Source organism: Lithobates pipiens, unplaced genomic scaffold (assembly GCF_037356315.1).
Source record: "Lithobates pipiens isolate NorthernLeopardFrog02 unplaced genomic scaffold, aLitPip1_a1.2 Scaffold_167, whole genome shotgun sequence".
NCBI classification, from domain to species: domain Eukaryota; kingdom Metazoa; phylum Chordata; class Amphibia; order Anura; family Ranidae; genus Lithobates; species Lithobates pipiens.
The window spans coordinates 858,157-874,813 of NW_027507753.1; the positions used below are offsets into that span (position 1 = coordinate 858,157).

A 16,657-nucleotide genomic window follows, 5' to 3' on the forward strand; every position below is an offset into this window, starting at 1 on the left:
TTGGTAGGGGTGGTGGTAGTGGCACAGGGGTTGGTAGGGGTGGTGATAGTGGCACAGGTGTTGGTAGGGGTGGTGATAGTGGCACAGGGGTTGGTAGGGGTGGTGATAGTGGCACAGGGGTTGGTAGGGGTGGTGATAGTGGCACAGGGGTTGGTAGGGGTGGTGATAGTGGCACAGGGGTTGGTAGGGGTGTTGATAGTGGCACAGGGGTTGGTAGGGGTGGTGATGGTGGCACAGGGGTTGGTAGGGGTGGTGTAGGTCTGGCGGGGGCAGACGGGGGTGAGATAGAACTTCTTGGAGTAGAAGGTTGCGGTGAAGGTGGAGGTTGCGGTGAGAATATTGTATATATTGTATAGTAGGTATATTTGTGGTATGGTGACACGTGAGCGGACTGGTTATCACCACTCGTCTGTCCTCGGGGATGAGGAAATGTTTTCTGGAAAGGATAATAGGAAGGAGTGGAGGGGGGAGGGGACACGGAGAGCAAAAACTGAAGCAATCCGAAATTCTTCTATTAGGACCAGAGAACTCCGAACCTTCCAGATATTCTCTGCCGGGACACTGCCAGGTGGGCAATCCTCTTCTTTCCTTCTCTTTTATGGACTGACACACCCCCCATGTGACATCACACAGGTGGTGATTGGTGCACTGTGTGGAGACGCCGACTCTGTCTGTGCTTAGTATTGTAGGGATTGGGGACAGATTGGTGTGTGTGTGTGGGGGGGGGGCGGGGGGGGGGGGTCTCTGGCTCAGCTAGAGGCATCCTGCAAACATGTTTACTCAGTAACAGTTACTTTTACTCTTGACCTCTGCACCCTGTACTTTATACACCCCTGACCCCTGCACCCTGTACATTACACACCCCTGACCCCTGCACCCTGTACATTACACACCCCTGACCCCTGCTTCCTGTACATTACACAACCCTGACCCCTGCACTCTGTACATTATACACCCCTGAACCCTGTACTCTGTACATTACACACTCCTGACCCCTGTACTCTGTACATTACACATTCCTGACCCCTGCACTCTGTACATTACACACTCCTGACCCCTGTACTCTGTACATTACACACTCCTGACCCTGTACTCTGTACATTACACACTCCTGACCCCTGCACCCTGTACATTACACACCCCTGACCCCTGTACTCTGTACATTACACACTCCTGACCCTGTACTCTGTACATTACACACTCCTGACCCCTGTACTCTGTACATTACACACTCCTCATCCCTGTACTCTGTACATTACACACTCCTCACCCCTGTACTCTGCACATTACACACTCCTGACCCCTGTACTCTGTACATTGCACACTCCTGACCCCTGTACTCTGTACACTACACATTCCTGACCCCTGATCATCAACATGGGGACAAGGTGCTTTTGGGTAGGTGGAGGGGGCAAAGCCCCCCCTGCCACAAACCACCCCCCCATGTTGAGGGCATGTGGCCTAGTATGGTTTAGGAGGGGGTGGGGACCCTGACCCCTGTACTCTGCACATTAGACACCTCTGACCCTGCACCCTGTACATTACACACCCCTGACCCCTGCACCCTGTACATTACACACCCCTGTACGCTGTACATTATACACACCTGACCCCTGCACCCTGTACATTACACACCCCTGACCCCTGCACTCAGTACATTACACACCCCTGCACTCTGTACCTTGCACAACCCTGACCCCTGCACTCTGTACATTACACACCCCTGGCCCCTGCACCCTGTACATTACACACCCCTGACCCCTGAACATTACACACCCCTGCACTCTGTACATTACACACCCCTCACCCCTGCACTCTGTACATTACACACTCCTGACCCCTGTACTCTGTTCATTACACACTCCTGACCCCTGTACTCTGTACATTACACACTCCTGACCCCTGTACTCTGTACATTACACACTCCTGACCCCTGATCATCAACATGGGGACAAGGTGCTTTGGGGTAGGTGAAAGGGGGCAAAGCCTCCCCTGCCACAAACCACCCCCTCATGTTGAGGGCATGTGGCCTAGTATGGTTTAGGAGGGGGTGGGGCACCCACTTGTCCCCCCTTCCTGACCTGCCAGGCTGCACACCCAGATAGGGGTCTGGTATGGATTTTGGGAGGGGGGTGTTGGCAACTGTAACCGCAAGTTATTTTAAATGGGATTTGACTCGTTTTTTTTTTTTCAGTTTTGCTGCAGCAGGTTCTATACATGGTACAGATGCACCATGTTACAGGCAGACTAAGGGACCCCCCCCCCCCGCACTATATTTCAATTCATTTTTAATTTTTAATGTAAGCATCATTAAAAACACTGCGCCTGAAACAACAATTGTTTTTTTTTATTATTATTGATACATGTCCCCCAGGGCAGTACCCAAACCCCCCCCCCCATACCCCTTTTATGGCCAATTACTTGCATTTAAGCTTTCAAAAGGGGCACTTTTGATTTTTTTCCTGTTCAGCTCCCATAGACTTCAATGGGGTTTGCCGTTTGCATTAGAACTCCCAAACAGGGGCGGGTTCGGCCCATCTCTACTCCTGACCAATGCACTCTGTACATTAGACTCCTAACCCCTGTACATTCCACACACCTGATCCCTACACTCTACACAATACACATTCCTGACCCCGGCACTCTGTACATTATATACTCTTAAACCCTGCACTCTGTACCTTATATACACATGACCCCTGCACTCTTTACATTATATACTTCTAAACCCTGCACTCTGTACATTACACACTCCTGACCCCTGCACATTACGTACTCCTGACTCCTTCACTCTGCACTATACACACTCGTGACCCCTACACTTTGTACAATACACACTCCTGACCCCCAAACTCTGTATATTACACACTCCTGACCCCTGCGCATTACATACTTCTGACCCCTACACTCTGCACTATATACAGTCCTGACCCTTGCGCTTTACATATTACACACTTCTGAACCCTGCATTCTGTATATTACACACTTCTGACCCCTACACTCTGTACATTACACACTCCTGACCCCTGCACTTTCTATATTATACACCCCTGACCCCTGCACATTACGTACCCCTGACCCCTGCACTCTGCACTATACACATTCCTGACCCCTGTGCTTTGTATATTACACACTCCTGACCCCTGCACTCTGTACATTACACTTGTCACTTACAGATAAATGTAGAGGTAAAGAATGCTGGCAATAGAAAAATTTGGAAAAAAATGGTGTAGGGTCCCCCCCCAGTTCATACAAGGCCCTTATCCTAGCATGTAGCCCAGCGGGTCAGTAAAGGGGAGGGGACAAGCGAGCGTGTGCCCCTCACCTCCCCCCCCTCCTGAACCATACCAGGGCACATGCCCTCAACATGGTGGGGGGGGGGGTGGGTGGGTGCTTTGGGGTGGGGGGTCCATCCCAAAGCACCTTGTGGCCATGTTGATGAGGACAAGGGCCTCTTCCCGACAACCCTGGGCTGTGGGGGTCTGCGGGCGGATGGGGGGGCTTATCAGAATCTGGAAGCCTCCTTTAACAAGGGGCCCCGAGGCCCCGCCCCCCCACTATGTGAATGGGTAGGGTGTACAACAGGGACCCTTTTTTTTATCTTTTAGACCCCTTTTACACTGGAGGCGTTTTTTTTCAAGCGCTAAAGGGCTAAATGGTAGGTGGAAGGAGCAGAGTTTGTAGGCGGGACTTCAAGCTGCCCCTTTACCTCCCCAGTGGGCAGCATTCAGTAGAAGTAACGGTGGGTGTGACCTGAGGGGGGCGTCATACACATATGAATGCCGGTTATTTACATGTAAACACGGGGTCCTCTGTACACAGCAATAGGGCAGAGGCGGGCAGCATGAGTAACAGAACTTCACACTGAGATATCGGGACACAGCACAGGACTAAAACTTTAAGGGACGAGGGAATTTAAACTGGGATAGTTGGCAAGTATGGGGCAGCTGCTTTGGGCCCCACAACAATGATTAGGCCCAGGGCAGCTGCCCCCTTTTGTCCTGCCTTAAAGACGGCCCTGCAGAATACACCATATTTATTGATCCATTGCTCCTGTATACAGGATATTCTGTATTTCTTTATTATTGATCACCAGGTGTAAACACAGACCCCGCCCCCACATCCCTGCCCCCCTCCCCCCCTCCTAAAATATGAAATGAGGATAATCCCCGTCTTCTCCTCTTCCAGGTCATGTCGGTGAAATATGACGACTTACAGGGACTCCATGAGGACGGGACCCCCAGAGACGGAGCCGCGGCACACAGGTGGATCCCACAAGGTACGGGTCATGGAGGAGACAACCAATCAGAGACCGAGAACTACAGGACAAGGGAGGGGGTACTGTGCAGTGTGGATGGGTGTAGGTAGGTGGGGGAGGGGTGTTCTCAGGATTGGTTGGATTGTTCTTTCTCATAAATCTCAGTCAGTAGGTGATTATTATAAGTAATGGAGTCATGTGATCTCAGTCCTTAGTAAGTCATGTGATCTCAGTCCTTAGTAAGTCATGTGATCTCAGTCCTTGATAAGTCATGTGATCTCAGTCCTTAGTAAGTCATGTGATCTCAGTCCTCGGTAAGTCATGTGATCTCAATCCTTAGTTAGTCATGTGATCTCAGTCCTTAGTAAGTCATGGAATCTCATTCCTTAGTAAGTCATGTGATCTCAGTCCTTAGTAAGTCATGTGATCTCAGTCCTTAGTAAGTCATGTGATCTCAGTCCTCGGTAAGTCAAGTGATCTCAGTCCTCGGTAAGTCATGTGATCTCAGTCCTTGGTAAGTCATGTGATCTCAGTCCTCGGTAAGTCATGTGATCTCAGTCCTTAGTAAGTCATGTGATCTCAGTCCTTAGTAAGTCATGTGATCTCAGTCCTTAGTAAGTCATATGATCTCAGTCCTTAGTTAGTCATGTGATCTCAGTCCTTAGTAAGTCATGAGATCTCAGTCCTTAGTAATTCATGTGATCTCAGTCCTTAGTAAGTCATATGATCTCAGTCCTTAGTAAGTCATGGGATCTCAGTCCTTAGTAAGTCATGTGATCTCAGTCCTTAGTAAGTTATATGATCTCAGTCCTTAGTAAGTCATGGGATCTCAGTCCTTAGTAATTCATGTGATCTCAGTCCTTAGTAAGTCATGGAATCTCAGTCCTTAGTAAGTCATGTGATCTCAGTCCTTAGTAAGTCATGGGATCTCAGTCCTTAGTAATTCATGTGATCTCAGTCCTTAGTAAGTCATATGATCTCAGTCCTTAGTAAGTCATGGGATCTCAGTCCTTAGTAAGTCATGTGATCTCAGTCCTTAGTAAGTTATATGATCTCAGTCCTTAGTAAGTCATGGGATCTCAGTCCTTAGCAAGTCATATGATCTCAGTCTTTAGTAAGTCATGGAATCTCAGTCCTTAGTTAGTCTTGTGATCTCAGTCCTTAGTAAGTCATGTGATCTCCGTCCTTAGTAAGTCATAGGATCTCAGTCCTTAGTAAGACATGTGACCTCCGTCCTTAGTAAGTCATGTGATCTCAGTCCTTAGTAAGTCATGTGATCTCAGTCCTTAGTAAGTCATGGAATCTCAGTCCTTAGTAAGTCATGTGATCTCAGTCCTTAGTAAATCATGTGATCTCTGTCCTTAGTAAGTCATGGGCTCTCAGTCCTTAGTAAGTCATGAGATCTCAGTCCTTAGTAAGTCATGGGATCTCAGTCCTTAGTAAGTCATGTGATCTCAGTCCTTAGTAAGTCATGTGATCTCAGTCCTTTGTAAGTCATGTAACCTCCGTTCTTAGTAAGTCATGTGATCTCAGTCCTTAGTAAGTCATGGAATCTCAGTCCTTAGTAAGTCATGTAACCTCCGTCCTTAGTAAGTCATGTGATCTCAGTCCTTAGTAAGTCATGTGATCTCAGTCCTTAGTAAGTCATGTGATCTCAGTCCTTAGTAAGTCATGTGATCTCAGTCCTTAGTAAGTCATGTGATCTCAGTCCTTAGTAAGTCATGGAATCTCAGTCCTTAGTAAGTCATGGAATCTCAGTCCTTAGTAAGTCATGTGATCTCAGTCCTTTGTAAGTCATGTAACCTCCGTTCTTAGTAAGTCATGTGATCTCAGTCCTTAGTAAGTCATGTGATCTCAGTCCTTAGTAAGTCATGTGATCTCAGTCCTTAGTAAGTCATGGAATCTCAGTCCTTAGTAAGTCATGTAACCTCCGTCCTTAGTAAGTCATGGGATCTCAGTCCTTAGTAAGTCATGTGATTTCAGTCCTTAGTAAGTCATATGATCTCAGTCCTTAGTAAGTCATATGATCTCAGTCCTTAGTAAGTCATGGGCTCTCAGTCCTTAGTAAGTCATGTGATCTCAGTCCTTAGTATGTCATGTGATCTCAGTCCTTAGTAAATCATGTGATCTCAGTCCTTAGTAAGTCATGTGATCTCAGTCCTTTGTAAGTCATGTAACCTCCGTTCTTAGTAAGTCATGTGATCTCAGTCCTTAGTAAGTCATGTGATCTCAGTCCTTAGTAAGTCATGGAATCTCAGTCCTTAGTAAGTCATGTAAGCTCCGTCCTTAGTAAATCATGGGATCTCAGTCCTTAGTAAGTCATGTGATTTCAGTCCTTAGTAAGTCATATGATCTCAGTCCTTAGTAAGTCATGGGCTCTCAGTCCTTAGTAAGTCATGTGATCTCAGTCCTTAGTATGTCATGTGATCTCAGTCCTTTGTAAGTCATGTAACCTCCGTTCTTAGTAAGTCATGTGATCTCAGTCTTTAGTAAGTCATGTGATCTCAGTCCTTAGTAAGTCATGGAATCTCAGTCCTTAGTAAGTCATGTAACCTCCGTCCTTAGTAAGTCATGGGATCTCAGTCCTTAGTAAGTCATGTGATTTCAGTCCTTAGTAAGTCATATGATCTCAGTCCTTAGTAAGTCATGGGCTCTCAGTCCTTAGTAAGTCATGTGATCTCAGTCCTTAGTATGTCATGTGATCTCAGTCCTTAGTAAGTCATGTGATCTCAGTCCTTAGTAAGTCATGGAATCTCAGTCCTTAGTACCTCATGTAACCACCGTCCTTAGTATGTCATGTGATCTCAGTCCTTAGTAAGTCATGGGATCTCAGTCCTTAGTATGTCATGTGATCTCAGTCCTTAGTAAGTCATGTGATCTCAGTCCTTAGTAAGTCATGTGATCTCAGTCCTTAGTAAGTCATGGCATCTCAGTCCTTAGTAAGTCATGTGATTTCAGTCCTTAGTAAGTCATATGATCTCAGTCCTTAGTAAGTCATGGGATCTCAGTCCTTAGTAAGTCATGTGATTTCAGTCCTTAGTAAGTCATATGATCTCAGTCCTTAGTAAGTCATGGGCTCTCAGTCCTTAGTATGTCATGTGATCTCAGTCCTTAGTAAGTCATGTGATCTCAGTCCTTAGTATGTCATGTGATCTCAGTCCTTAGTATGTCATGTGATCTCAGTCCTTAGTAAGTCATGGGATCTCAGTCCTTAGTAAGTCATATGATCTCAGTCCTCAGTGAATTTAATTGTCCTCTTTGTTCCCCCTCAGGACTCCTTGTGAAGAAATGGATCCCTCATCCTCTCTCCAGACTGAACTGCTCCCCACTGACTCTCTTACTTGGATTCCTCCTCACCATCTTCTTCCTCACCATCATCATCACACGTGAGTCCTCCCCCGCTGACTCTCAGCACTCAGGTGAAGCGCTTGGCATACTAGCACTTACCTTGAAACAAAGCCCTCCAGGGGCGCACTGCGGAGGCTTCCATCTTCACTTGGTCTTCCCTCCGGGTTCGCAGGATGTGGCCAATCGAATTGCCAAGCCGTGATGAGGTCACTCCCACGCATGCTCTGAAGGAACGGCACGGGTATGCTGGTCATTCAGAGCGCATGCGCTGGTGACATCACTGTCTGCTGTTTGGTGTCAGTGCTGACCCAACGTTGCATGCTGACCCAACGTTGGCCTTCATGGAGGTGACTCTGCTGCCTAGGGTTGCCACCTCATCCCTTTATACCCGAACACATACTAATTACTCGGGTTCTGAGGCTAATTTAATGCAGATGAGGCACCGAGTGAGTTTAATTACCACCTTAATTAGCCACAGAATCCGTGTAATTATTATGTGTTCGAATTTAAAGGGATGAGGTGGCAACCCGATCGCTGCCAAGTGAACTGTTGGTCAAAGTGCCTTTCGGAAGGCTTTCTGGGTAATGTCTCTATTTCGTTCCCAATAGTCTTTATAGCAAGGGCCCCCGGCCCCTAGAGGCCTAATGGTGACCTCCAGAGTCAGGGAGAGCTGAGTTACTAGGCATAGTGTGTGTAATGCAAGATAGAATGATTGGGCGCCAGTCACTTTTTGAATGCGAACAAAAGAGATTTATTGTCACCTAACAAGAACTGGGGGAGAGAGGGTTAGGGCCTGAACACCCTTAGGCAGATGCAATAGCAATTGACAGACTCCGAGACAGAATAAGCAGACAGCTATACAGGTTGAGGGCCTTTAAGCTGGTTGCAGCAACTGTATTTGTAGAACCCGCTGTCTCCTATGGCAACTCAACTTGTAGGTTGACTTCAGCACAGATCTGTACACATACCAGACTTGGTATCCCCGTTGTGTAGGACCTGGCCTCCATCTCACAGCCTCCTGCTGTAGCTTTTCTCACTGAGCTCCCAGTCTTCTCACCACACCTTCAGATCCCAGCCGCCCTCTGGATCCCCTGAGCTCTTCCGTAGCTAAGCTTCTGTATACTCCAAGGGTCACCCACCATACCCGCTGGGTCCCTGGCTTGGCTCTCAGCTAAGCCTTGCCGAATCCTCTTCAAGTGTCACCCGCGCTCACCCGCTGGGTCCCTGACTTGAACGCTGAAGATTTCCCAACTTGTTCACCGTCCCCGGCTACCGCTAGTGAAAAAGGCTGATCTGGTGCTTCTTCAGACTTCCCAAACCTGGTCTCTGATAACACGAGTAGTCCCTTACTGGCGACAATGACCCCCTTCATCTTTGACCTCTGGTTCTCACTTGTCTCTGGTAACAGGAGTGGTGGTCCCATGTGGCAAAGGCTTCTCCTTCAGCTCTGGCGACACTCGGTTCACCGTCCGGCTGAACCTCTGCAACGATCAGGCTCCTCTCGGGCTGAGCCTCTACACACGTAGCTAGGCCTAACCTTCATCTGCTGCTTTACATACAGCCCCCCAGGCCTTGGCCTGGGGCTAAAAGAACACTGATCACCTCCCTCATTCCCCTTAAATAGACTATCCCAGCGTGCTTAGCCACAAATATGATTGGCTGAGAAATTACGTCTATTCACTAGACCAGCGATTCTCAACCAGGGTTTCCGTGGAACACTAGGGTTCCTCCAGAGGTTGTACGGGTTCCTTCAGCATTGGGTAATTTCTGCCTCCTCAGATGAGTTTCCACCGACACCATTGATCTTTTTTGCTATCTGTAAGGGGGTAATTCTTCCCAATGACCACAAGTGTAAGGAGCATTCTTCCCACTGACCACAAGTGTGAGGGCCATTCTTCTCACTGACCACAAGCGCGAGGACCATTCTTCCCAATGACCACAAGCGTGAGGACAATTCTTCCCACTGACCACAAGCGTGAGGACCATTCTTCCCACTGACCACAAGTGTGAGGACCATTCTTCCCACTGACCACAAGTGTGAGGACCATTCTTCCCACTGACCACAAGTGTGAGGACCATTCTTCCCAATGACCACAAGTGTGAGGACCATTCTTCCCACTGACCACAAGTGTGAGGGCCATTCTTCTCACTGACCACAAGCGCGAGGACCATTCTTCCCAATGACCACAAGTGTAAGGACCATTCTTCCCACTGACCACAAGTGTAAGGACCATTCTTCCCAATGACTACAAGTGTGAGGACCATTCTTCCCAATGACCACAAGTGTGAGGACCATTCTTCCCAATGACCACAAGTGTGAGGACCATTCTTCCCACTGACCACAAGTGTGAGGGCCATTCTTCTCACTGACCACAAGCGCGAGGACCATTCTTCCCAATGACCACAAGTGTAAGGACCATTCTTCCCAATGACCACAAGTGTGAGGACCATTCTTCCCAATGACCACAAGTATGAGGACCATTCTTCCCGATGACCACAAGTGTAAGGACCATTCTTCCCAATGACCACAAGTATGAGGACCATTCTTCCCACTGACCACAAGTGTGAGGACCATTCTTCCCAATGACCACAAGTATGAGGACCATTCTTCCCGATGACCACAAGTGTAAGGACCATTCTTCCCAATGACCACAAGTATGAGGACCATTCTTCCCAATGACCACAAGTGTGAGGACCATTCTTCCCAATGACCACAAGTGTAAGGACCATTCTTCCCCACTGACCACAAGTGTAAGGACCATTCTTCCCAATGACCACAAGTATGAGGACCATTCTTCCCAATGACCACAAGTGTAAGGACCATTCTTCCCACTGACCACAAGTGTAAGGACCATTCTTCCTAATGACCACAAGTGTAAGGACCATTCTTCCCACTGACCACAAGTGTAAGGACCATTCTTCCCAATGACCACAAGTGTAAGGACCATTCTTCCCAATGACCACCAGTGTAAGGACCATTCTTCCCAATGACCACCAGTGTAAGGACCATTCTTCTCAATGACCACAAGTGTGAGGACCATTCTTCCCACTGACCACAAGTGTAAGGACCATTCTTCCCAATGACCACAAGTGTAAGGACCATTCTTCCCGATGACCACAAGTGTGAGGACCATTCTTCCCAATGACCACAAGTGTAAGGACCATTCTTCCCAATGACCACAAGTGTAAGGACCATTCTTCCCACTGACCACAAGTGTAAGGACCATTCTTCCCAATGACCACAAGTGTAAGGACCATTCTTCCCACTGACCACAAGTGTAAGGACCATTCTTCCCAATGACCACAAGTATAAGGACCATTCTTCCCAATGACCACAAGTGTGAGGACCATTCTTCCCAATGACCACAAGTGTAAGGACCATTCTTCCCACTGACCACAAGTGTAAGGACCATTCTTCCCACTGACCACAAGTATAAGGACCATTCTTCCCAATGACCACAAGTGTAAGGACCATTCTTCCCAATGACCACAAGTATGGGGACCATTCTTCCCAATGACCACAAGTGTAAGGACCATTCTTCCCAATGACCACAAGTATGGGGACCATTCTTCCCAATGACCACAAGTATAAGGACCATTCTTCACACTGACCACAAGTGTAAGGACTCTAAAAAAAATTCCCCGCAAAAGTAGGTAATCCAAGGCTCCCCCATCTTTTCGACCTGTGGAATTGTATCGCGGAGGATGACTGAGAGCATCTTGTTGATCACTTGGTCTTAATCAGGTCAAACAGTTTAGCGGGGGGTTTCCACCACTTCGCTATCGCGATGAGGGCCACCTAGTAGACGAAAGAGATCAGTCTCCTCACCCATCGCGGAGCTTCTAGAATCGGGACCGGCCCGATTTAGGATTCATCCCCGTTTAAAGAGTAGAGACATCTGTAGACCCAAATCCAGAATCTACGGACATTTGAACATTCCCATCAAATACGGAGGAACGAAGCCTCTTGGGAACATCCTCTAAAGCAGTACGGGGAGGCCCATAAGAGGTCGGTCTCATTGGGACCACATACCATGGAAGAGACACTTTGTAGTTTTCTTCTATAGGCGAGGTGTTAATATATGTGCCAGATGCATGTCCCTCTAGTTTGTGCCAATCCTCAAGATCCAACTCCACCTGCAGGTCCTGTTCCTCATTTTAGCATATGTCGTTCTTTAGAAGACGGTGACATTACGGTGACATTACGGTGACATTACGGTGACATTGCGGTGACATTGCGGTGACATTGCGGTGACATTACGGTGACGGTGACATTACGGTGAGATTGTGGTGAGATTGCGGTGAGATTGCGGTGACATTGCCATCAAAGGGGAGCGCCCATCCAGCGTAATGGTTTCCATCGAGTGAATGAGTGGCCCAGTTGGTGTTTCTTCTATATGGTAAAGCCGTGTTTGGCACTATGGATGCCGTGGGCCATTTTCTAGATTAGATGGAAGCCCACTGGCCCACCCAACCCCTGACTGACAAACCATGAAGGGGAGGGAGGACACAGCACTGGAAATGAGGGGGGAGGGGGGGATGTGAAAGGGACCCGAGTAATTATAAGTGGAGTCAATTTGGGTTCCTTTCTTTCTGCAGAGGCCAAAGTGACGGCGGACGTGACGGAGGTGAAGGCCTCCATGAACCGAATCGTATCGGATGAAGTATCAGGTAACTGCGAACTCCTCTGAGGAACGTCAAATCTTCATTACATGAACCCAACCATCCTTAACCCACTCGCATCCTTCCAATCCTGAGACCCGGAAAAAGGGGCGGGGATTGGCTGGGAATGGGGGTGGTTTGGCAAAATGTCTGACTGCTGCTGGCTGGGTGGTATCGGAGTTTATTAGGAGCAAGGCCTACAGAGATCCATAGGGACCAACCCACGTGGTGCAGATTTCCCCTGCTGCCCAGGCCCCTATGTCATTTACCAACCCTTTCCTTTTCTGAATGAACACAGAGAGAGAGAGCGATTGGTACCGATCATTCACTGTGTCCATACATAACTGAAGCATAGTAAACTGTGTCGTGTAAACACACACGGATGTGTGTTTGAGCTTTGGGGTGCGCACCCTAGTGCAATAGGCTCGGGACAAGGTCATCTGGAGGGCAAGCATGCCAAATTGTGCCACCCCCCCTCAAATCTCCTCCACCCCCAAAATAAAATTGAGGACCAATCTGCATGCTTTCCCCCTAAGCAAAAATTCCCCCTCCTCCCAGTACACCCCCCCCTGCTGCCCAGCACAAATATTTGCCCACCCATCCCCCAGGCTCACATCCTCCCTCTCCAAGTATGCCCCCAGTACCAATTCCTTCCCTCCCTCAAAAAGCTCCCCCCCCCCCAGCACAAATCCTCTACTCCTCAAATTTGTCAGAAGCCACGAAATCAGGCCGAGACAGAAGTACAGGTAAATCACACTTGTTTAATAATAAAAGTAAAAAGAACAAATGTTGTCATACATAGCCAGAGTTCAGTAACCGGAATGGATGGTCAGACAAGCCAGAAGTCAGGGATCAATGTAGTAGAACAGCAAGCAGGATCTGGAGCCAGAAGGGATGTCAGCAAAGCAAGTCTTGAACAGGATCGCAGGAGAGTTTCTGTGATGTTGACCAAGGTGAAGGCAGAGACCCTCTGGACTGGACGGCTTAAGTAGGCAGGACTGACGAGCAGGATCATCAACAGGTGAGTCACTTGGAGAGAGATAGGAGCAGGCAATTAGCCGACAGCTGAGTGGCCAGCTCAGAGAAGGAAGGGCTGAGCCCAGCCCTGACAACATTTCCCCTTAAAGCACAGATCCTCTCCTCCCAATTCCAGATTTCCCCCTACCAGCACAAATCCCCCCAGCACAAATGTTGCCCCCCCATCCCCCCAGCTCATATCCTTTTTCTCCCAGTATGCCCCCAGTACTACTAGCACAAATCCTCTACTCCTCAAATTTCCCCTTAGAGCATGGCTCCTCTCCTCCCAATTCCAGATTGCCCTCTCCCAGCACAAATCCCCCCTCCCAGCAAAAAAAAAGTTGCCCCCCCCCCCATCCCCCCGAGCTCACATCCTTTCTCTCCCAGGATGCCCCAAGTACAACCCCCCCAAAAAAAGTCTCCCCCCAGCATAAATCCTCTACTGCTCAGATTTCCCCTTAGAGCACAAATCTTTCCTCCCAATTCCAGATCCCTTCTCCAAGCACAAATCCCCCCTGCTGAAATCTCCCCACCCAGCACACAATTTTGCCCAAACCCATCCCTCCAGCTCACATCCTTTCTCTCCCAGCATGCCCCCAGTAAAAATCCCCCCCCCCAAAAAAATTCCCTCCCCCAGCACAAATCCTCTACTCAAATTTCCCCTTTGAGGACTACTCCTCTCCTCCCAAATCCAGATCCCCCTCCCAGTACAAAGCCCCCCCCCCCCCAGCACAAATCCTCTACTCCTCAAATTTCCCCTTCAAGCACAAATCCTCTCCTCCCAATTCTAGATTCCCCCTTCCAGCACAACCCCTCCCCCCCGCTGAAATCCTCCTCCCAGCGCACAATTTTGCCCCCATCCCTCCAGCTCACATCCTTCTCTCCCAGGATGCCCCAAGTACAACCCCCCATCCAAAAAAGTCTCCCCCCTAGCATAAATCCTCTACTGCTCAGATTTACCCTTAGAGCACAAAGCTTTCCTCCTAATTCCAGACCCCTTTTCCCTTCTCCAAGCACAAATCCCCCCTGCTGAAATCCCCCCACTCAGCACACAATTTTGCCCAACCCCATCCCTCCAGCACACATCTTTTCTCTCCCAGGATGCCCAGTAAAAATCCCCCCACCACAAAAAAAGGTCCCTCTAACCAGCACAAATTCACTACTCAAATTTCCCTTTTGAGCACTACTCCTCTCCTCCCAAATCCAGATTCCCCCTCCCAGTACAAAGCCCCCCCCCCCCAGCACAAATCCTCTACTCCTCAAATTTCCCCTTCAAGCACAAATCCTCTCCTCCCAATTCCAGATTACCCCCTCCCAGCACAAATCCCCCCCTGCTGAACCCCCCCTCTCAGCACACAATTTTTCTACCCCCATCCCTCCAGCTCATCCTTTCTCTCCCAGTATGCTCCCAGTACAAATCCCCCCCCCCCCCCAAAAAAAAGGTCCCTCCCCCCAGCACAAATCCTCTACTCCTCAAATTTCCCCTTCAAGCACAAATCCTCTCCTCCCAATTCCAGATTCCCCCCTCCCAGCACAAATCCCCCCCTGCTGAACCCCCCCTCTCAGCACACAATTTTTCTACCCCATCCCTCCAGCTCATCCTTTCTCTCCCAGTATGCTCCCAGTACAAATCCCCCCCCCCAAAAAAAAGGTACCTCCCCCTAGCACAAATCCTCTACTCCTCAAATTTCCCCTTCAAGCACAAATCCTCTACTCCCTATTCCAGATTCCCCCCTCCCAGTACAAAGCTCCCGTCCACCACAAATCCTCTACTCCTCAAATTTCCCCTTAGAGCACAAATCCTCTCTTCCCAATTCCCCCTTCCCAGCACACCCACCCTCCCAATTCCAGACTCCCCCTCCCAGCACAAATCCCCCCCAAATAGCATTACCAGCCACCTCTAGCATATCACATTTTCTAGTACTAACCCCTAATCCCACCTCCCAGCACAAATCGTCTTCCCCCATCCCTCCTCCCAACGCAAATCCCAAATCACCTAAATCACACCTCCCCAAATCTCCCCTCCTAGAACAATTCTTACTCCCTGCCACCCCCCAAATCCCCCCTCCCAACTCTAATCCGCTCCCCCCCAGTCTCCTTGTGGTGCCTCCCTACCTCACTTGATACCACAGTGCCCGGGGCAGCTTCCCCTCCTGCTGCGCACACCTCTGCAGAGATCCTTTCCTCAGCCTTCCACACAGAGCAACCGAAGAGCACTATAAGGCGCACCTCCCAAATATCCGAGAGGGGAATGAGGGACACCTATTAGAAAAAGTATGCAGCCATAGGACACGCCCCCTGCCACTCCTCCCCTTAAAGAAGAACTGTACAAAAAAAAACGATTGGTTAAACCCACCAGTGCTTTTTTTTAGCTTTACGATTCATTTTAAATGGTCTTTTTTGCTGGATAAGTAGTGCATTTTTATATCCAACTATAGAGATCAGGCCAAAATGAGGAGGAAAGAGGGACAGAGGGGGCGCTGTTCCAAATCCGGGACAGTCCCTCGATATCCGGGACGGTTGGGAGGTATGCTATAAGGCCGAGAATAATGTATAAAGACATTTCCCTAAACGTGCTTCATATTTCCACATTCCATGTAAACGCACAATCACTAATTATGCCAAAAACATAAATGATGGAGAAATATCAGAATGTTAAGTGAAATAAACTCAAGAAAAGTCACAATTTGGGTTTGGTGAAGCATTTCAGTTTTTGTCCACTAGATGGCATAAATCCTTTTCCATTTTATCTAGTCTTGGTTTTCTATTGGTTGTTTAGGGAGACGGGATCCTTTTCATCCATTATAAGACGGGTTGCCGTTTTTTTTTTTTTCACTAGTTTTGATGAATTCGATAAATCAAGTTTTATTTTATTTTTTTAGGGGGGTCGATGTGGGATTTTTTATGGTAGTCACTGTAAGAGGATGGACATACTCACCTACCACTACATTAGGTTTACCCTTTCAGTTGCTTGGTAACACAAATTGCCAATCAGCCAATCACATGGCAGAAACTCAATGCATTTAGACATCTAAACATGGTGAAGACGACTTGCTGAAGTTCAATCAGAATGGGGGAAGAAACGGGAATTGAAGTGACTTGTGAATGTGGCGTGGTTATTGGTGGCAGACGGGCCGGTCTGAGTATTTCTGGGATTTTCGCACACAAACATCTCTCGGGATTGCAGAGAATGGTGGGAAAAAAAGAGAAAATATCCAGTGTGCGGCGGTTGTGTGGAGTAAAATGCATTGTTGGTGTCAGAGGAGAATGGGCAGACTGGTTCTAGATGATAGAAAGACAACAGTAACTCAAATAACCTCTCGTTACACTCAAGGTATACAGAATACCATCTCTGAACTCACAACACATCCA

General features: G+C 48.4%; 1 protein-coding gene across 1 annotated transcript in view; it reads left to right on the plus strand.

The window, feature by feature from the left end:
- The first annotated feature begins 421 nt into the window (after positions 1–421).
- The window catches only part of LOC143986523 (C-type lectin domain family 10 member A-like), a 45,698-nt gene continuing 29,462 nt past the window's right edge, over positions 422–16,657 (plus strand). The window contains exons 1-4 of the mRNA XM_077484875.1: positions 422–568; positions 4,189–4,279; positions 7,531–7,644; positions 12,206–12,277. Coding sequence (XP_077341001.1) covers positions 422–568; positions 4,189–4,279; positions 7,531–7,644; positions 12,206–12,277 — 424 coding nt within the window. The remainder of the gene's footprint in view (positions 569–4,188; positions 4,280–7,530; positions 7,645–12,205; positions 12,278–16,657) is intronic.